Consider the following 21,630-nt stretch of genomic DNA (forward strand, 5'->3'; position numbering starts at 1 on the left):
GATTACTTTTGTAGACTAATTAACAAAAAAACAAACAAAAAATAAATAAATCGCACAACGCTCTTGGAAAATGTCTATACACGAATGTAACGGGTTAAAATGGGAAAGGAGGAGGCGGGAACTGGCTGAACAGTCAAAGTAATATTTAATTTAAACAAAAAGACACACACAGGGGGAAAGGAGGATGCAGGAGTCGGCGTTGAAGTCCATGTAAGTTGACTTTTATTCTTAGGTTTTCAAACACACTTCTGCCTTTTCTCAAGGACTTTAGATTATACTCATCAGCTTCATTGATAACAGATAACATAAACTCAGAAATACTAAATAAACAGCTTTGCAGCATTCAGCTCTGGTTAACATGGGGTGTGCTCTGTTTCTCTGGCGCTCCGCTGGCCTTTTCAAGCCTGTCTCTGCCATCACTGAAATGATGACCCTTACCGCTTCCTCTCTCCCCACTGACACACGAACACGTCCCGTTCCACATACCCCCACTGTCCAGCCTGCCACCGCCCCCACCCCCCCACAACCATCTATGGCCCCGGCCTGTGGACCACCCTAAATTTGAACGGCCAGGTACCAACGAGCAATCTGTGCGTTGGTATCCTTCGTGCGGTGGAGCCACTGAAGCAGGGCGTGATCCAAGCAGAGGATGAAGGCCCACCCCAGCAGGTAATAGCGGAGGGTTAGGACCACCCATTTGATGGCCAGACACTCTTTCTCAATCATGCTGTACTTAGTCTACCTCAAAGAGAGCTTACGACTAATGTACAGCATGGGCCGCTCCACTCCCTCCACCTCCTGCGAGAGCACGGCTCCCAACCTCCTCTCTAATGCATCCGTCTGCAAAATGAAGGAGAGAGAGAAGTTTGGAGCATGTAAAAGCGGCCCGCCACAGAGTGCAGATTTCACCCTTGTAAAAGCCTGTTGGCATGCCTCCATCCACTGGACTGGATCTGGTGCCTCCTTTTTAGTGAGATCAGTCAAGGGGCTGGTGACATCAGAGAAACTAGGCACAAACCTTCAGGAGTAGCCAGCCAGCCCCATAAACTTTCAACCTCCTTTTTGGTCTTGGGTCGTGGGCAGGCAGCTATTGCTGCGGTCTTATCAATTTGGGGCCATATCTGCCCATGACCCAAGTGGAAGCCCAGATACCGTATTTCCACCCGTCCAATTGTTCACTTTTTTGGGTTTGCCATGAGCCCCGCCTGCCTCAGCGACCTCAGGACGGCTCTTAGATGCTGCATATGCCTCTGCCAATCGTTACTTTATATAATAATGTCATCTAATTAGGCAGTGGCGTATGCGGTGTGCGGCCGGAGATTCTTATCCATGAGGCATTGAATGTGGTTGGAGCCCTGAACAAACCGAATGGAAGAGTGATGAATTGGTGTAGTCCGAACTGTGTGGAAAATGCCATTTTTTCTCAGGATAGTGGAGTTAAGGGGATCTGCCAATACCTCTTTGTCAAATCCAGTGTCAAATAAAATTGAGCTGCACCCAACCGATTGAGCAGTTCTTCAATTCGGGGCACTGGGTATGCGTCAAATTTAGACACCATGTTGATTTTCCGGTAATCTACACAGAACCGGACTGACCCGTTGCTCTTAGGTACAAGAACAACTGGGCTGGCCCAATCGCTGTGCAACTCTTCTATTACCCCCATCTCGAGCATTGCCACTAAATAGTCCCGAATCACTTTTTCTTGTGTTTGGGCAAGCGGTACGGCCGACTCCACACTACCACTCCCGGTTGGGTCTCGATATGGTGTTGTATGAGGTTCATATGACCGGGAAGAGGAGAGAACACATCCGCAAATTCCTTCTGCAACTTGGCCACCCCTGCAAGCTGGGATGGTGAGAGGTGGTCTCCACAAGTGACCGGGGTGAATGGATCGGCTTTGATCTTCACCTCCGGCCCGAGCTCCACCTTCTCCAGAACTACTGTCACTATGGACATGGGGACTGCCTCTCTCCATAATTTAAGGAGGTTGAGGTGGTAAATTTGATGTGCTCCGCCTCTATCCATTCGTTTAACCTCATAATCGAGATCCCCGACTCACCGTGTAACCTCAAAGGGCCACTTGGCGAGTAATTTAGAGCTCGACGTGGGTAGTGATACAAGTACTTTGTCTCCCAGTGCAAATTCCCATAGCTGGGCACCCCTATTATAGAGCCGGCTTTGTCTCTCTTGAGCTTGGAGCAAATTTTCGTGTGACAACCGACCAAGTGTGTGTAGCTTTGCTCGAAGATCAAGGACATACTGAATTTCATTCTCTACTGAAGGTCCTTCCTCCCACACCTCCTGTATGATGTCAAGCATCCCGTGGGTCTGACGTCCTTACAGGAGCTCGAAGGGGGAAAAACCCGTGGAGGCTTGTGGGACCTCTCTGAATGCAAACAATAAGGGTTCCAGTCATTTGTCCCAGTTTCTAGCGTCATCGTGTACGAACTTACGAATCATATTTTTCAGGGTTCAATTAAATCGTTCAACCAGCTCATCAGTTTGCGGGTGATAAAATATGGTGCGGATTGATTTAATTCCCAGCAATTCATAAAGTTCGCACATTGTACGTGACATAAAGGTTGTGCCTTGATCAGTGAGGATCTCCTTCAGGATCCCCACCCGGGAGATAATTTTGAAGAGTGCCTCTGCAACACTGCATGCTGAGATGTTGTGTAGATGCACTGCTTCCAGATATCATGTTGCATAATCCACCAGGACTAATACAAACCGAAGTCTGTGTGCTGAACACTCTAATGGCCTGACGAGGTCTATACCAATTCTTTCGAAGGGGGCCTCAATTAATGGTAACGGGCGCAACAGCGCTCTTGGAGTGACGGGTGGATTCACCAACTGACATTCGCGGCATGCCGCACACCATCTGAACACATCCCCGTGAATGCCCAGCCAATAAAAGCAGGCCATTAACTGGTGTAGTGTTCTTTCTTGTCCTAAGTGACTTGCCATTGGATTCCGCAGTTTTTCGGGGCAGGTGAATGGTCAACTGCTCCAGCACCATCAGCTCGATGATGTCCTCCACATTGCGGCCTTCCTCAACTAGCACCCACTTTTGGCAGGCATCACGGAGTTGCTGGGCAAATGTGAATGGGCGGCCGGCTTCACTCAGGGTGAGGGAGCGGAACTGCAGGCGATGTTGTTCCGATGTGCGGCCAACCCTTTGCAAGACAGCTGTCTTCAGCTTTGCATAGTCCAGGCAGTCCTCAGTGGGTAGTTGCTGCTGTGCCGTGAGCTGGGCCTCCCCAGAAAGCAGCGGCAGCAGGTGGAGGGCCCATTGTGTACGTGGCCAGTCGGAGGTGGTGGCTGACTGTTCGAACAGGCTCACGAATGCCTCCAGATCATCCTGGGGCCCCATCTTTGTGAACAGGAGGTGCGGCTTCATCGCTGCCTCCGGGGTCGCGGCGGAGAACCCGCCTGGAGCTAGCCTGCTCCGTAAAGGCCTGCCGATCCTTGGTCTGTGCTTTAAGGAGCTCCTGGAAGCGGCGTCCTTGAGCAAGGACAGCTTGACGGTGAGTCACCTGGATGCTAGCCAAGGCACAGATGACTTTGCCCAGCGGTGAGGTGTCCATGGCGACCAACCTAATCCTTCCCATGTTTCAGCACCAATGTAACAGGGGCTTAAATGGGAAAGGAGGAGGCAGGAACCGGCTGAAAAGTCAAAGTAATATTTAATTTAAATAAAAAGACACACACACAAATGCACACACGGCAGCTGCGTGTGGCTCTCTCTCTCCCGAACTGCCGTATCCGGCTGCATTTATCCCTCTCCTCGACTGATTAACCCGATTGGGGGCCGGGCGTGCATAGTCATGAACCGGCCCTGCCCTCCTCCTCATCACAGAGAGAGATTGCACCATCTTGTTAATAACTCTGCATGCTGGTGTGTCATGTTGACTGATCTTAACTGACTAAATGGGAATTAGTCATCGGCCTCAAAGTAGGTGGAGCTGCAGGTCACACCTACCGATGACATGGACCAATGGCAGGAAGAAGGTGTTTAGCAGCTGGTAGGAAGTTCTCCTCAAAGTTCGGTGTAAATAGCATCTGTCACACAGAGCAGCTATTTTCACCCCAATAGTCTGGTAGAACCACAGAAATGTACGACAAACTAGACAAGAGGTGTTGCTGCAGTGGCATGGGGTGTAAAGACGTTGTGAATGTGTAGTGTTGTCCTAGCGACCACGGTTCGCCTTTTGTCCCACATTTTTTCTAACCATACAATACTACTTATAATAATCATAATAAATGATAAAATTTATAATCAATAATAAAAATTCATATAAATGTTGATTTCATCGCAGTGATGAGACCAGAAAAGGGTCTAATCCGGAGGCGGGGTCTGTCGATTACACTTGTTCCCTTCTTCTTACTCCTGTGGCTCGGTGTTGCTTGTGTGTAGATTACATCACTGCATTACTATAGCAATATTGTAGTAACCATGTTTTTGTCAGAAAGCATAGTTTTAATGCAATTAACCATGGTGTTACTAATATGGTGTAATATGGTGGTAATATAGTAACCATGGTTAATTTTGTGGTTAGGCTACAACAATTTTACTACAAAACGCCATGGTGAAACTATGGTTACTGTAGTAAAACCAAGGTTATTTTTTCTAAGGTAAGGTTAAGGTTAGGTTTAGGGTAGGGGTTAATGTAGTGTGTCTGTGGGACTCTTAATAAACACAATAAACACACTGCAGTGATGCCTATATACTGTAAGTTAGTATTTAAATATGGGTGCAAATAGTCTCTGACACTATTTGCACTGGGGTGTAAATAGCACATACCATTATTTGCACCAAGGTGCAAATAGCATCTGTCATTTAAAAACACCTTCGTTTTGGCCAGATTTTGTTCAAAATGACGTCACACCCATACGCTCTTTGATTTTGTATGCAGTATACTAGGGCCTTAAGTCTATCCCTCACAGTCTCATTTTCATTACCATCAAAAATCAAATATGGCGCTAGGGTGAAAAAGTCTACACTAATAAATTGAATGTCTGGTGGCAGTTTCTTGTGAAGTAAATTTCAGCAGGAAATAGTAAATTTTACTTTTGTAACTGAGTCCAGTTTCTCTTGCAAAGATGTGACTTCCTGTCGGTGTTGCAGGACTTCTTGCTCCAAGCAGTCTTGTTTTCCTCTAAGGAACATAACCATGTCTGAAGAAAATCACATTACATTTATTAAAGAGATGAAAAACCCTGGGCATGCAGTATATTGTGTAGATGTACACAGACAGTTCTAGTTCCATTCTGATTCTCAGGTAGGGTGTACTTTTTTCAGTCCACTGGGAAACAAGGTTTTGTTCATAAGGTACAAGGTACCATAAGCACTTCGGAAGAAGAACTAGTTCCTGGATTTACCAAAATTTGCAAAGTTCAGGGCATCAAATCTTTGAAATGTATTGAAGACTTACAATAAGCAATATATCGACAAGCACAACTGATTCTGCTCTGCTTGCAGAGTCAATGAGATGGTTCAATACTTACTTTTGGACTGATACTGTAACAAGTGTGTTGTATCATTGATTTCAGATTTACATGCCCCTCAATGTCACACAAATATTATTTTGGGTGGTTACTTTATATGCCAGTCAGAGAGACTCTTTCTGTGTGAGTAGTTCTTGGTCAAAATAAACTGTAAAGTGGTTCAGACTTTATGCTTATGGTCAAAAGTCTGCATGAATCTTACCTCTATCTCGCTCCTTCTCCTTCTGAACTTCTTCATTCTCATGTCTCAGTTTTTCCTTCTCCTGCTCCATCATTTTCCTCACGTTCCTTTCTTCTTCCAGTTTTTCTTCAAGCTTCTGTACCTCCTCTCTCCACCTCTCCTCTCTCAACGGTTCCTTTGTTCTCTCCTCCCTATCTTTGTGTTCTTCTTGATGGCTCTGGGCAGACATTGTGCTATGGTGGAAACCAGTGAAATGAACTTAAAGCTTAAAAGCTTTTATTTACAGAAATCATGCAATGCTTTCTATTCATTTAAAAATGATTTTGGAGTCAAAAAGATACAAGTGTACAATTAGGGTCATCACTTGAATTCATGGGGTCCACCAGGTCTGACAAGAAGGCTATAATATAGTGCAGTGGTTCTCAGCTGATTTTACTTCAGGACCCAGATTTTACATTGGACATCTACAAAATCTATTTCAAAGCTAGTCAGTGCACGCAGTGGCCATCTTGGGAATGCTACCAGGCAGCTTATTTTTATGCATACAAGTGCCATAAAAGTGCAGCTCCTATCTACTTGAATGGGGAAAGACTTAAATCCCCACAACGTTTGGTCAAGATTACAATCAAATAATGTATTTCAAATCAGCAGTATTTAAAATCTGACAACAATGGTATCATAACTTGTGCTTCTTTTGCTCAGATCTTGCTAAAAGTTATTTTTTACAGGCTAGACCAGTTAATGTGCATGCACATTCTTGAGTTAACTGATTGAGCGATATCTGTATCTAAAAGGTGATTGTCTCTTTTACCTGAAAGGCAACACTTCATTTTCTACATCTGCCATATTGAGTGTTCCAATTTCTCCCATTTATTTAGCACAAGTGCTCCATCTCGGGCTAAACAGTCTCTGAGACCAACTAGGGACCCAATACAGTGGCAAAATGCACAGGTCCAACAACATGACATAGACTCAATTGGAAAACTGACAGTTTTGCAAATGCATTAGTATGTAAATGATTTCTAAATGTCTTGATGGTTTCACGCGCTGCAATATTTCAGCACAAAAAACAAAATTGTTGGCACAAACCATGTTGAGCCTTGTTGCAAGTGATCATGCATTTAATCTAGTCTGTATTGTATTTTCTTTTTCTAGTTTTGTTCATGGTTTTAGAGGCAATATGATCACATGGAAACACGACATTGTTGCTCGGGAATGTTTTGGTACCCTGACATCGATCCAAGTCACGGACAAGAGCAATCTCCCATCAGACATCTTTGCATCAATTCAACAGTGTTCAATTTTTCCAGTTGTGCGACTGATAGCCCATTTCGCGAGCAGCCTTAGAAACATGGATTCTAGTCCAGTGGAAACAAAGAAGTCATCTCGGAGGTTGTATTTTTCCTCTAAGATTAAATTTTTATTCTATGGCCCAGGACAACATTTCTGGTTGTCCCCCATCTGTGGATGGCCCTGCCTACAACATATGAAATACTGACCTCTCCAGAAGTGAATCATAGCTCTTCTTTAAGAGGCTCCTCTCCCCTTCCAGGTCTGAAACTCTCTCCTGAAGCTAAGCAACAATCATTAGTATAAGAAACAAGAAATGTTTGAATAAAGTGCAAAAGTGCAACTGTAACAACTGAGCAGTACCTCCCCCAGAGCATGCAGTGATAGTGTGGCAGTGTTGAGCTGGCCCTCCAGTGTCAATCCTCTCTGCTTCTCCTGCTTCAACTGATCACTCAGTTCCTCCACCTTCTCCAGCAGAGTGCCTTGACTCTCCTTTAAAGCCCTTTGGCCCTGTATTTACCCATACAAGCGAAAACTAAACATAGTAGCACACATATTTTATGGCAAGTATCAACATTTTCTCTGTAAAGGTTAGTTGTGTGCATACTGTTTTTTCTCAGATATTCTTTCTTAATCTGGTTCAGAACTGGTCATTGAATGTTTGTGTGATAGTTTTGAATATGAAGATAGTGGTAATGCTCACCTCCTCTAGCTGGTTCTCATAAGCCTCAAAGAAGAGCCCAAAGAAAAGGAGAATCATCTGTTTTAATGCACAGCTTGAAAATACAATTGCATTGCTTATAAAGTGCACAGTTCTACAACAGTACAACAGACAACAGTGCACTTTTAATTGATCTACAGCACTAAGAAAATAGAAAAATAGTTTAGAAAAATGAAAGAGCATTTTAAATGTTGCAGTATTAAAAGTGTATTACATTTTGTGTCTGTGCCTAATCCTTCACAATCCAGTCCCAGCCAGAAGATATGGTTAAAATAAATTGGAGTTGGGTACCAGACCTGTGTGGCATGGTGAGCTTGGCTCTGCCTTCAGAAGGCACCTATACAAAGAGGCTGGATCCCCATAACCTACATCCACTTTATTCTTGCCAAAACACTACCATCACTGGCAAGCAAAGGGAAGTTGAAGTCAGGACAATGAGAATCCTGCCAACCCAGCCAAAGGAGGAGGAGCAGCTCTACAATGTCTGCCTCATGGAAAAATGTGTTGATCCCACTCAGCAGTTCCCTGCTTTTAGAGCACAAATGGACAAGTTGATGGAACATGTAGGTAGGCCTTCATTTACCTCTACTCTGGATGTCATCAAGGGACATTGGATAATGCTTGACCCTTTAGCAAAGGAGAAGCATGGCCTTTAGTATTCCAGTTGGCTATTAATCCACATGTTTGGCCTATGTAGAGCACCTGCCACATTTCAACAATGAATAAACATTCTGTGATGATCCAACCATCACTTTGCCAATATCTGACAATGTGATGCTTTTGTTCATTCTGAGAGGGGTAGCCAACCCTGCTGCTAAAGGGCTACCATCCTGCAGAATTTAGTTCCAACCCAGCTTCAAGACACCTGTTTGTAATTTTTTTAAGTAATCCAGAACACATTGATTAGCTGGTTAAGGTGTTTGTTTAGGGTTGGAGCCGAACTCTGCTGGAAGGTAACCTTCCAGGAGCAGGTTGTCAGCCCCTGCTCTAGAGAATGTCAGAGGAGCTGAGGGGGACTGTCTTTGGCTTTTTGACACTTTTTGGGTGAAAGAGGGCTCACCATTCGGAAAGGGCTGATAAATTACCTGTAGATACTACATTAAGTAGTAGTTCTTGTTCTTAATTGGTTTTAAAATTAATTTTATCTTGTATTTTCTTTATCAGTTATATGTAAAGCACTTTGAATTGCCATTGTGTATGAAATGTGCTATATAAATAAACGTGCCATGCCTTGCCTTAAGATACAGCAACCACTTGACTTCCCACAAGTAAAGCATAGGTACATGGACCAGGGGGACCAGGTGACCATACCAAAAAATGTCATGACACAAGAACACACAAGAACACCACATGGCTTGTTGGTACAAAGGTGTGATTTCACTATATGTCAGTGGAGGTATATATTGCGTTAGCCGCATATTTTTATTTGCAATTTGATTTATCTGACCTGTACTGTATGATGCTACTGTAACACCCATCAATCCCCGAATTTTGGCTTCTAGCATGTCAGTGGGCTTTTTTCAGACAATGAAAGAGGTAAGAGGAGGTGGAAGGGAGGAGGGAAGGGTATCACAGTCAGATGATTGGAGAAAGTTAGTCACTGAAACTGAAGGGATGATTCATATTATTCGCTGCTGTTGTCTCATGACTGAAAAAGCATGAAGCACAGCAATTTCAGTAAAACATTTATTTAAGCTAAAGACAAATTATCAAAAGGCATCCCAACTGTAAGTCCATCAGATAGTGGGACGTTGTTCATAAAATCTGGATTGTACCGGTTTTATTGGAACATCTGGTCACCTTAGTACTTTTCTTATGTTAGCAGGTGCTGTGGTTTTTTGTGCTTACTACATGTCTCGAGCCACAAACAGAGACATTATTCTACCATAAAGCAGGAAGCATTGGCCATCAAGTGGGCAGTGCTGGAGCTGGCACTAGTCAGGAACTCTGTTTCCTAAGAAGCCATTGTCCTGCATATTTTGTATGTCTCTCTTATTTAACACACCTGATCATCATTCATTAGTGTGATGCTTCATGACCTGAACTTGGTTTGGCAGATAAGGAAGCCATACAAAACATGGAGTACCATAGTTCCCAATGATCAGGGTTCCTGACCACTGCACTAGTACATGTAGGGGAACAACTTTGCCCTCTCAACAGACACACAAAACAATGGAAAGCAAAGGGATACACACAAATAAGTAGTTTTAAACAATATATATTTTAAAATGTTCCAAAGCTTCGTTCTATCGCTCACCTCCTGAAGAGCAGTGAACTTTTCCTGAATGACCAGAAGGGCAGCGCTCTTTTCAGAGAGCTGCTTCTGCAGTCTGATCACATCTACATTATCTTTAATGGTGAGCCTGTAAATCCGAATTGAAAAAAAAAAAAATAATAATAATATATATATATATATATATATATATATATATATATATATATATATATATATATATATGTATATATATATAAGTTATAATGTAACAAGTGTACTCTTTCACAATCCATTAGAAGTAGAAGTAGAAGTCTCCAGTGTTGGGAGGGTTACTTTTGAAATGTATTCCACTACAGATTACAGAATACATGCTGTAAAATTTAATTTGTTACGTATTCCATTAGATTACTCGAGGTCAGTAACGTATTCTAAATACTTTGGATTACTTCTTCAGCACTGGTAGATTTTTTCACTTGTTTTGACTATAAAAACTCTGCCAGTACAGTAAGACAAAATACACATGTTAAAAATACATTCTCTGAAAAACCTAAATATCTTATGCAGTGTTGTTTCTAAAACAAGATAAATCAAATTGATCTTGTTTTAAGGATTTTTAGATATGTTTACAGGAAAACAATACAAAAATTATTATCAAGAATATGATTTTTGCCCTAATATCAAAAGGTCTTACTAGATAAAAATAAATTATGATCTAACGTGAATTTTCTTGAAAAAAAAATATATATATATGATCGTGCCTGGTAACGTGCATGTAAAATGGCTTGAAATAGCATTTTAGCTTAGCGTAAAGCTGACAATTTACACAAGGTTTATTTCTATTTCTTCTGCTCCAAACTTACTTCAAACTTACTTCTCTGTCTGCTCGTATGAATGTAACACATCATAAGAAAGTGTTTCACCGCTGTTCAAATGCACTTTGGATCGCATCATTTATATGTATAAATGTTTTCCATCTGAAAGGACTAAATATTAAATGAAACAAATGACAATAAAATGCAAAGTTATCTCTTCAGTAATCAAAATACTTTTTGAATGTAACTGTATTCTAAATACCAATTATTTAAATTGTAACTGGAGTGGAATACAGTTACTTATATTTTGTATTTTAAATACGTATTCCCGTTACATGTATTTCGTTACTCCCCCACCCTGTATGTGTCTATGTTATGAAAAAGTTTTCCTACCTGTGTCCGTCAGCTTGTTGTTTGCGTAAGTCTTTGACGATATCTTCAATTTCTTTCTCTTTGTCTCTGAGTGTTTCTCTAAGAGACTGAGCAGTTAACTCCATATCTGCCACCCTCCCATGCTGTGTCTCTATAATAGTAGATCTGATGGGAGAGATGGAAAGAAACAGAACAAATGAAACATGGAGGTAAAAACCAGATATGGAGCTCAACGATGCATAAGCAAGGTATTATATTGCATTGCATTGCAAAAAAAAAAAAAAAAAAAAAAAAAAAAGGGCAGCAGTGTTCTAGCAGTGCAGTATTATGGATCATCAAGGTGCATATGAGTTCAGTGTCTAAATATCAGGCAAGATATATACTGGTAAAGTTGTTTGGAGGGAAAGCAGCATGTTCTTTATTTTTCTTTTCATGAACAGTGTATGTGTCTGAGCTGAGATGCAGGTATGCAGCACAGAAGTATATTGTTTTGGCAGGTTTCATATTTACAAATGTGTAGCAAAAGCCCAGTACACATAAAAATGGGCAACAAACCTGAGTAATGAAAGTCTGCTTATATAGAGGAAAAAGCAAGAGAGAGGGAGATTTGTATTGAGGACAATATATTATTGTGTATCAACCATAGCTATTACCTACATGAATCTCTGTAAATCTGGCATACTTACACTCTGTCTATCTCTCCTCTGGTGTCATCCAGACAGATGAGTCCACAGCGGGCAGGAGCGGTTTGAGCAGCTCGACGGACCCCTCCATCTCCATCCACACCTCGTCCTAAGAGAGACAGACAGAAAGAGAGAGAGAGAGAGAGAGAGAAAGAGAGAGACAGTAGATATTCATCTCAAACAAACTGAAATTAGGAGTACAGAACAAATACACACCACACAAAAACATGAGTGATGATACCATGGTACATTTTTGGGTATTATTATACTGAATGATTCCCACAATCATGTACCATGGTATTTACATGGTACTCCAAGGGAATACAATGGTATTATAATTTTCCATGTTTCACAGTAACGTTATGGCACTTTGTTGTAGTGACTCACCTGTCCGTGGCCTGTTATGGGTTCTGACCCTTAGGTCTAAGATATGTTGCTTGGCTAAGTTGAGTTTACTCTGCAGCGCCCCCTTCTGGCTCTCAAGAGTCGCTACACGAGCCTCCAGCTCTTGAATCATGTCCTCCAGCTCTGCATCCCTCCCACCAGCCTGATGTCCATGCTTCAATCGCAGCAGTTTAGTTGAGAACCTGAAAAGTAGAGTCAGGAGACTTTTAGATTAAAGAAATAAGCAGTTTACAAGCAGTGTTTGAACTGAATCAGATACTTTTTCTAATTAAAATTTTGCACGTAAATACGGCGATGACGGTATCATGCTGAGATAGAAAATAGTTTGGGATGCCCCCCACCCCCCCATTTGTTACAGTGATTTGACCTCTATGACGCACATTAATATACCTGCTGAAAAACCCTGCTGAATGTTGGTCCACAACACAGGATGTTGGTGTGCTGGTGTTTCAACAAGACGTTTTGACTAGCTTGGCCTGCAAGGCGTCCTTAGTTAAAATTACCTGAAAAAATATTTCAGTGTTGGGGAAGCTACACATAACTTAAAATAGTTCAACTCAAGCTACTCTTTTAAAAAAAAGTATTAAGCTACACTACAAGCAACTAACAAAAAGTTGCTAACTATACTGTAGTTATTTAAAGAAGACATATTTTTTAATTACATAACAGATAATATTTTATTCTGCAATCAGTTCTATATTTAATTAGGGTTAATTTAATTAAAGAAAATGTATCATGTTTAGTTTTTTTATTATTTTTTATTTTTTTAGAGTAACCATAATTTAACCATAGTTTTTGTAGTAAAACCACAGTAACCACACAATTAACCATGGTTACTACAATATTACTACTGTTTAGTAAAGCTATGGTTAATTTTGTAAGGGTTAAACAAATAGGGTGACAATATTAACTTGAGCATAAATTTATATTTAGTAAAAATGAATAAAACCAGAAAACACCCTATTTTATATAATTGAATCAAAATATAGTAAAAAAACAGCAACAATTAACTAAATATTTTGCTACAAAGAAAAAGACATAGTCCTTTGAAGGCTGTGTGGGGCTCAAGTGAATCAGTTATGTGACGTGGTTCTTTTACATGTACCGCCCAAAAGAACCGCCTCACTAAAAGCATCCAAACATTAAATATAAGGGAATTATTTTATTTTAACAAGTTCTTTTACATAATCTGTCAAAAAAAAAAAAATGATTAATGATTTGGTTAATGATAAATTATTTGGTTTTCTCAGTGCTACATGACACAGAGAGAGGACAGTTTAGGTGAACGCGTTTGAAGTTAGTCACTGTGTAATTAACTACTTTCAAATAGTGAACCATAATAGTTTTTTTTTTTTTTTTTGATGAACAGCATGGCTGTGCCGGTTCATCAGCTGGGCCAGCACCAAACGTCCTGGTTAAATGCGTAACCTCCATTCCCTGATGGAGGGAACGAGACATTGTGTCGATGTAGTGACACTAGGGGTTACTCTTGGGAGCCCGAAACACCTCTGGTCTTTGATGAAAGGCCAATGAAAATTGGCGAGTGGTATTTGCATGCCACTCCCCCAGACATACTGGTATAAAAGGAGCTGGTATGCAACCACTCATTCAGGTTTTATGCTGAGGAGCAGAGACAAGGTCCGGCCATTTCAGCGGGTAGTTCAGTGTTGTAGCAGGAGGGACACAGCATCTCATTCCCTCCATCAGGGAACGGAGGTTACGCAAGTAACCAGGACTTTCCCTACCTGTCACTCACTCGACGTTGTGTCGATGTAGTGACACTAGGGGTCCCTATACAAAACGCCGCAAATGGCTGAACTGTGTTACGTGAACTGGCGGTGTGTGACAGGCAGACCACTGTGTGCCTCATAGCCAGTGCACCAGGTCGACACGTAACCTCCCCCAACATAGTTATAAGTGTCGAACGGCCCTTTGGGAACAAGTCGACTACCCAAAAGATAGAGACAGGCTAACCCAGTCGTGGCCTCTTTTCCCCTTCTTTTTTTCCACTCCCTAAAAAAGAAGGGGGATTATCCGACTGAGCCGCCAGGTCTAGTCGGGGGGTGTCCCTCCCAAGGGGAGGACACCACGGAGACCACACCTCGCCCAAAGAGAGGGGGGGATATTTAAGTGGAAAATACATCATATGGTCTTGCCGATCATGTAGAGAGTCTCATGGTAGATCCTACCCAAAGAGGGAGGAGTTGCTACAAACATGGAGAGGGGGCTCTACCCAAGGAAGACGCAGTTTGCCAACAGGGAAACGAATTAGCAGAAGATATACATCGCATGGGGTTACCTTACAGGGAACCGCCACATGCGGAGCACCTACCCCATAACAGGGCTCTTAGTTAGCACGTGTACTGGGCTGGCAGTGAGTCTCTCCGAAAACTCAACTGCCACAGGGCTCGGAGGAAGTCAACCAGGGAACATAGTTTGTGAACATTACTGGGAATTATTGGCGCACGTCTTCAGCTCAGAGGAGGTGAAAGGCACTATGTGCAAGTGATACACCCAGCCGGCTATCCCGGGCTTATCCGCTTGTATTGCATGCCACTACCTGGGACGAAACCGATTCCACCCGAAGGTTGTAGAACCTTGCAAAGGTGTTGGGTGTTGCCCAGCCTGCTGCTCTGCAAATGTCTGTTAGAGAGGCACCCCTGGCCAGGGCCCACGAGGCCGCTACACCCCTGATAGAATGAGCCAGTGGGCGATCCTCTGCTTGGAGACAGTGCTTCCTTTCCGCTGTGCACCAAAGCAGACAAAGAGCTGCTCAGAGATTCTAAAGCTCTGTGTGCAATCCAAATAGATGCATAAAGCGTGCACCGGACACAGCAACGACAGGGCTGGGTCTGCCTCCTCCTGGGGCAGCACTCGCAGGTTCACCACCTGGTCTCTAAAAGGGGTCGTGGGAACCTTGGGCACATAGCCCGGTCGGGGTCTCAGGATCACGTGAGAGTAGCCCGGACCGAACTCCAGGCACGTTTCGCTGAGAGAAACGTCTACGCCGAGGGGTGCCTCGGTCAGGGCGTACCAAAGCGGGCAGTGGGAGGATTCTTGGGAGGCGAACAGGTCTACATGTGCCTGTCTGAATCAACTCCAAATGAGCTGGACCACCTGAGGGTGGAGACTTCACTCTCCCCTGAGGGTAACCTGCCATGACAGCGCATCCGCTGAAGTGTTGAGGTTGCCCGGGATGTGAGTGGCTCGCAGCAACTTGAAGTGCTGCTGACTCCAGAGGGGATGGTGGGCACGTTGTGACATACAGCGAGAGTGCAGACCGCCTTGGCAGTTGACATATGCTACTTTTTCCGTGTTGTCTGTCCGAACTAACACGTGCTTGCCCTAGATCAATGGCCAGAACCTCCACAGGGTGAGCAGAATTGCCAACGACTCGAGGCAGTTGATGTGCCAATGCAGTCGCGGGCCCGTCCATAAGCCGGCGGCTGCGTGCCCGTTGCAAACAGCGCCCCAGCCCGTTTTGGAGGCATCTGTTATGACCACAATGCGCCTGGAGACCTGCTCTAGGGGAACACCTGCCTGTAAAAACAAGAGGTCGGTCCAAGGGCTGAAAAGACAGTGACACACCGGCGTGATGACCAAGCAATGTGTCCCGCCCATCTTGGGACTCGAGGCTGAAGCCAGTGCTGAAGCGGTCTCATATGCATCAATCCGAGCGTTGTGGCCACCGCTGAGGATACCATATGCCCCAGAAGCCTCTGAAAGTGTTTCAGTGGAACCGCTGTTTTCTGTTTGAACGCCTTCAAACAGGCCATCACCGACTGGGCGCGCTCGTTCGTGAGGCACGCTGTCAAAGAGACTGAGTCCAACTCCAAACCGAGGAAAGAGATGCTCTGAACCTGGAGGAGCTTGCTCTTTTCCCAGTTGACCCGAAGCCCTAATCGGCTGAGGTGCGAGAGCACCAAGTCCCTTTGTGCACACAACATGTCCCGAGAGTGAGCTAGGATTAGCCAATCATTGAGATAGTTGAGAATGCGAACGCCCACTTCCCTTAACGGGGCAAGAGCTGCCTCTGCGACCTTCGTGAAGACGCGAGGGGACAAGGACAGGCCGAAAGGGAGGACCTTGTACTGATACGCCTGACCCTCAAATGCAAACCGCAGGAAGGGTCTGTGTCGAGGTAGAATCGAGACATGAAAGTATGCGTCCTTCAGGTCTACCGCTGCGAACCAATCTTGATGCTGGACGCTTGCCAGAATGCGTTTTTGCGTCAGCATCTTGAACGGGAGTCTGTGTAAAGCCCGGTTCAGTACTCGCAGGTCCAAGATTGGCTGCAACCCACCACCTTTTATCGGTACGATGAAGTAGGGGCTGTAAAACCCCTTCTTCATCTTGGCCAGAGGGACAGGTTCTATCGCACCCTTCCGTAGGAGAGTAGCGATCTCCGCGTGCAAGGTAGCAGCGTTTTCGTCCTTCACCAAGGTGAAGTGGATACCACTGAACCTGGGCGGACGCCTGGCGAACTGAATCGCGTAGCTGAGTTGGACGGTCCAGACCAGCCATCGCGACAGATTGGAAAGCGCAAACCACGCATCCAAGTTCCGCGCAAGGGGGACCAAAGGGACAACTTCGTCAGACGTACCGGCAGGTGGGGCCTCGCGGTGGAGCTCGAGGTGCCACACCATGTCGTGGTCGTGCTGAGTCTAGGGACATCGAATCACTTACCTGGCTCTTTGTGACCACTCCCGGAACAGCCTGGGATGGGGGAGGAAGAGGCCTGTCCTCATAACCCATGGAGACTGTCACATCGGGGGCGGATGTGTGCCACAGCTGGGCACGCAGGGGCGGGGAGACCGCCGCTGGAGCACCAATCCTGCAAGGAAAAACCCGTGGACGGTGGTCATGATGATGACCGTGCACACTGGGTAAGTGACCCAGGGAAGGAGGGAACCGCTCTTTTGCTGAACTGTTGGGTACCGCCGCCACTTGGGCATGCGGCAAAATCAAATAAAAAGGCAACAAAAGATTCACCGCAGGGGGACGCCCTTGGCGACGAGCAGACAGGGTGTGGGATCTTGAGCCGCGCTGGGGCAGGATATGCTGGATAGCCTCCATCTGCTGCTTCACTGTCGAAAACTGCTGAGCAAAGTCCTCGACGGTGTCACCGAATAGGCCAGCCTGGGAGATGGGGGCAGCAAGGAACCGTGTCTTGTCGGCCTCACCCATCTCGACCAGGTTGAACCACAGGTGGCACTCCTGGACCACTATTGTGGACATCGTCCACCCGAGAGACCACGCTGTGACCTTCGTCACTCGGAGAGCGAGGTTGTTCGCTGAGTGCAGTTCCTGCATCAAATCTGGGGCGGAACAACCCTCGTGCAGTTCTTTTAGCACTTTGGCTTGGTGGACCTGCAGAAGAGCCATGGCGTGCAGGGCAGAGGCGGCTTGTCAAGCAGCGCTTTAGGCTTTGGCCGTCAGGGACAACGTGAACCTACAGGGCTTGGACGGGAGCTTTGGGTGTCTGCGCCAGGTGGTGGCACTCTGCGGGCATAGGTGCACCGCGAGCGCCTTATCCACCGGGGGAATAGCCGTATAGCCCCTGGCCGCCCCGCCATTGAGGGTAGTGAGGGCAGGGGAACTGAGAAATTAGGACCAGGCAGTAAAAGTTGCCTCCCACGATTTTGTCAGCTCCTCGTGCCCTTCCGGTAAGAAAGGCATTGGAGCGGTGCGTGGCTGCTTTGAGCGGCGCCGTGAGCCCAGAAACCAATCATCGAGCCGTGAAGGTTCAGGGGAGAGTGGAGAGTTCCACTCTAGCCTGACGCTCACGGCCGCCCGGGAAAGCATGTCCGTCATCTCTGCATCAGCCTGTGACTGGGCAATCGACCCCAAAGGGGGCAGCCCAGCTGAGGCTTCTGTGTCCGACTGGACAAGCTCGCTCTCCGATGCTGCACTCGAGAGCTCATCAGCTTCGCGGGCTCCGAACAAGAGATCGAACTCACCATGAGACGAGCCAGCGGACTTATCCGGAAGCCCAATCGGGGCAGACGAGCGTGCTGGGGAATGGGAGATCCGCGGGGGATACCAGGCGGAGGCGATCCCATTGCAGTCCCCAAATCGCCCCCAGTGCTAGCCGCGCTGGCCTCAAACCCGTAGGTAGAAGGACCGAGGCGGGGAGCTGCTGGGGTGGCTTGCTTTCTTACAAAAGCAAGCCACGACCACGAGTGTTGCCATGGTCATGTTCTCTCAGTGAGAACATGAACCATCCACGAACGCTGCCTCCATGTGGGATGCGCCCAGACATGAAAGACAGCGATCGTGCCCATCTGAAGTTGAGAGGTAACGACCGCAACCAGGAATAACACAATCGGAAAGGCATCTTTAAAAATACGCGTCTTTAAAAAGACGTTCCATGTGTGCCGCTCTTTTAGAGAAATATACTCTTTCAGAAAAATATACTTTCTTTTTTTTTCTGCCGAAGCGCCCAGGGGTGTTCTCTGCAGTGCACCAGTGCAGAGAAGGGAGAAGCCGCTGAAATGCGCCGTCAGATCCAGCAGAGGTGAATGAACAGTCGTGAGAATTCAGCTCAATGAGCATGACCGTTCGGCTCCGAAGAGAAAATCTGAATGAGTGGTTGCATACCAGCTCCTTTTATACCCGTATGTCTGGGGGAGTGGCATGCAAATACCACTCGCCAATTTTCATTGGCCTTTTATCAAAGACCAGAGGTGTTTCAGGCTCCCAAGAGTGACCCCTAGTGTCACTACATCGATACAACGTCGAGTGATTGACAGATAGGGAACCAGCACTATATAGCATAAACCAGCCTAAGCCAGCATGGAAATTGCATGCTAGTTAAGCTGGTCTTTTTAAACGTAGTGTAAAACAGGACCTTTTATGGACCAAAGGTAGATGCCATATTTAATTTGATGCAAAATAAAAGTTTGAGTGAGGCATAAATGTAAAATCTGTTCAGTATGATGCACTTAAAGGGATAGTTCACCCAAAAATTTTAATTCTCTCATCATTTAGTCACCCTCATGCCATCCCAGATGTACATGACTTTCTTTCTTCTGCAGAACACAAATGAAGATTTTTAGAAGTATTTCTCAGCTCTGTAGTTCCATATAATGCAAGTGAATGGGTGCCAATATTTTGAAGCTCCAAAATCCACATAAAGGCAGCATAAAATTAATCCAAATGACTCCAGTAGTGTAATCCATGTGTTCAGACACGATACGATAGGTGTGGGTGAGAAACAGATCAATATTTAAGTAATTTTTTATCATAAATTCTCCTGCCCAGTAGGGGATGATATGCATGAAAAATGAGAATCACCAGAAACAAAAGAAGAAGAATGAGAAAGTGAAAGTGAAGGAAAAAGGACTTCAATATTAATCTGTTTCTCACCCACACCTATCACTTCAAAAGACATGGATTACACCACTGGAGTCTTATGGATTCCTTTTTTGTTGCCCTTATGTGGATTTTGGAGTATCAACATTTTGGCACCCATTCACTTGTATTGTATGGACCTACAGAGCTGAAATATTCTTCTAAAAATCTTCATTTGTGTTCTGCAGAAGAAAGAAAGTCATACATATCTGGGATGGCATGAGGGTGAGTAAATGATGAGAGACTTTTCATTTTTAGGTGAACTAACCCTTTTTAATATTTTAATGTCTTTTCACAATCCATGTTTTCTGGATTTATTGGCCTACTGAAAACATTTGAAAAGAGTGTGCAGTGCACCTGCGTAGTTTTTGCTCTTGTGTGCGGCTGTGTTGTTTTAGAAGTGTGTTTTCCTCCTGCAAACGCAGACACTGATCTTCAAGCTGCTCACGTGGTACTCTGAACAAACGCTGACGATCTGCAGAATGACAGAGAGAAACAGACAATTACAAAACAAGCCAGTGGAACTGAGTTCTCAGTTACTGTAAGTTCTCAACAAGTTAACTTCTGTTTTTTTTTGTTTTTTTAACAGAAATGTGTATGAAACCTATTAAGAACTAAGTGTGTTTTGAGCATGTTACTACCATGTCTGCATGTTTTACCCTTTATCTTGAGCACCTGTGGTGGTCTTCTCCAGCTCTTCGTATCCTGAATTGTGTCTTAAATAAACGTACAAACACTGAGTGTACATTGACCCTGAATATATTCACACATTCAAACAAACCCACAAATACCCATGCAAGTATACATATGGATTCTCTCAACCAAAGAAACACAGTTTCACCATTTTTCACACCTGTGAGAACAGGTATGAGTCCTCTCAAGCCCACGTCCCTCACGGGGAGGTCACCGGCCGTCTCATCCACCGCCAGTGACATCATAAAGACTAACAGTTCCAACCAATCACCGTCTTTGTGAGTTGAGGGATTCAGGAAGTGATGTCATTACAGATAGGAGGCATCCAAGATCTCAACAGATATTTTTAAGGTATAGTATATTTTTGTAACTTCTCATCCTGTGTCACACACAAAAAAATGACGAAACAATTCAATTTCAGTGCTCAGTTTTACAATAGAAGTTTAAAATTAAATCCTCGGCAAACATTTAAAGCAAATGTGCATATTGTAAGGGTTTTAGAGTAGTAAAATACCAGTGGATTGTATAATATTCTGTTATTTATAAACCAGGGATTTTCAACCTTTATAGTTAACTAATGAACCAACAATGTAAATAAAATCTGGGAACGGTGGATTTAAAATAATCTGTGCAGTATTTTCTTGATTTTTCTTTGCAATAATGTGGACTTTGCAATTGGAAACACAGTGACCGAGCAGCAACCAGATGATATACAAAGGTTGTTTCATAAACCATTAATAAAGCTTTAAAATATATTAACCAAATTTGAAAAGAAGGGTACTGGATAAAATCTTGACAATAGACTATTACATAAAGAGAAAATTGTCATATTTTTAATCCAACATTTCTCAGGGTATAGAACCAAAGAAAAAAATTATAAATAATATATATATATATATATATATATATATATATATATATATATATATATATATATATATATATCAAAAACTTTTAATACAAAAATATGTGTGTGTGTGTGTGTGTGTGTGTTTTGTGTAATTGGACTCAAAGCCGTATCGTCAATTGATAGGCCTTGTGACAACTTCCCGTGTGACAACAAGTCCTGTTTAAGAGTATTATTGCAACTTATACTTAATACAACTAATAACCACAAACTGCCAAATCTGGATAATTACAATGACGATGCAGGAGAGAAGTTATGAGATGAAACATACATAATAAATTAACTGTGTACACACATACCTGTCTGTCTGTGTCTCCTGTGAGCTGTGTAGATATAGTCTTCATGCTCTCCTGTCTTCCTCACAGTCCACTCATCATCAACTTCTGCCTGTTTCAGCACTGATTGTAAGTCTCTCTCTCTTTCTTTAAAAGACGCTGTTTCATCAATCCACCTTTAATCTGTTTAATCTCTCTTTCTCTCTCTCTCTGCA

The 21,630-nt window shown here is 44.1% G+C and overlaps 1 protein-coding gene across 1 annotated transcript in view; it reads right to left on the minus strand.

Moving 5' to 3' along the window:
- Positions 1–21,555, minus strand: part of rpgrip1 (RPGR interacting protein 1) — a 58,126-nt gene extending 36,571 nt beyond the window's left edge. Inside the window, exons 1-13 of the mRNA XM_051686813.1 lie at positions 21,440–21,555; positions 20,394–20,612; positions 20,200–20,256; positions 19,898–20,015; positions 12,170–12,369; positions 11,786–11,891; positions 11,121–11,264; positions 9,958–10,063; positions 7,683–7,706; positions 7,343–7,489; positions 7,189–7,262; positions 5,711–5,922; positions 5,072–5,178 (exon numbers count right to left, since the gene is read on the minus strand). Of these exons, the coding sequence (XP_051542773.1) occupies positions 5,072–5,178; positions 5,711–5,922; positions 7,189–7,262; positions 7,343–7,489; positions 7,683–7,706; positions 9,958–10,063; positions 11,121–11,264; positions 11,786–11,891; positions 12,170–12,369; positions 19,898–20,015; positions 20,200–20,256; positions 20,394–20,478 (1,380 nt within the window). The 5' untranslated portion in view covers positions 20,479–20,612; positions 21,440–21,555. The remainder of the gene's footprint in view (positions 1–5,071; positions 5,179–5,710; positions 5,923–7,188; positions 7,263–7,342; positions 7,490–7,682; positions 7,707–9,957; positions 10,064–11,120; positions 11,265–11,785; positions 11,892–12,169; positions 12,370–19,897; positions 20,016–20,199; positions 20,257–20,393; positions 20,613–21,439) is intronic.
- Positions 21,556–21,630: the final 75 nt, after the last annotated feature.

Source organism: Myxocyprinus asiaticus, chromosome 44 (assembly GCF_019703515.2).
Source record: "Myxocyprinus asiaticus isolate MX2 ecotype Aquarium Trade chromosome 44, UBuf_Myxa_2, whole genome shotgun sequence".
Lineage (NCBI taxonomy): Eukaryota > Metazoa > Chordata > Actinopteri > Cypriniformes > Catostomidae > Myxocyprinus > Myxocyprinus asiaticus.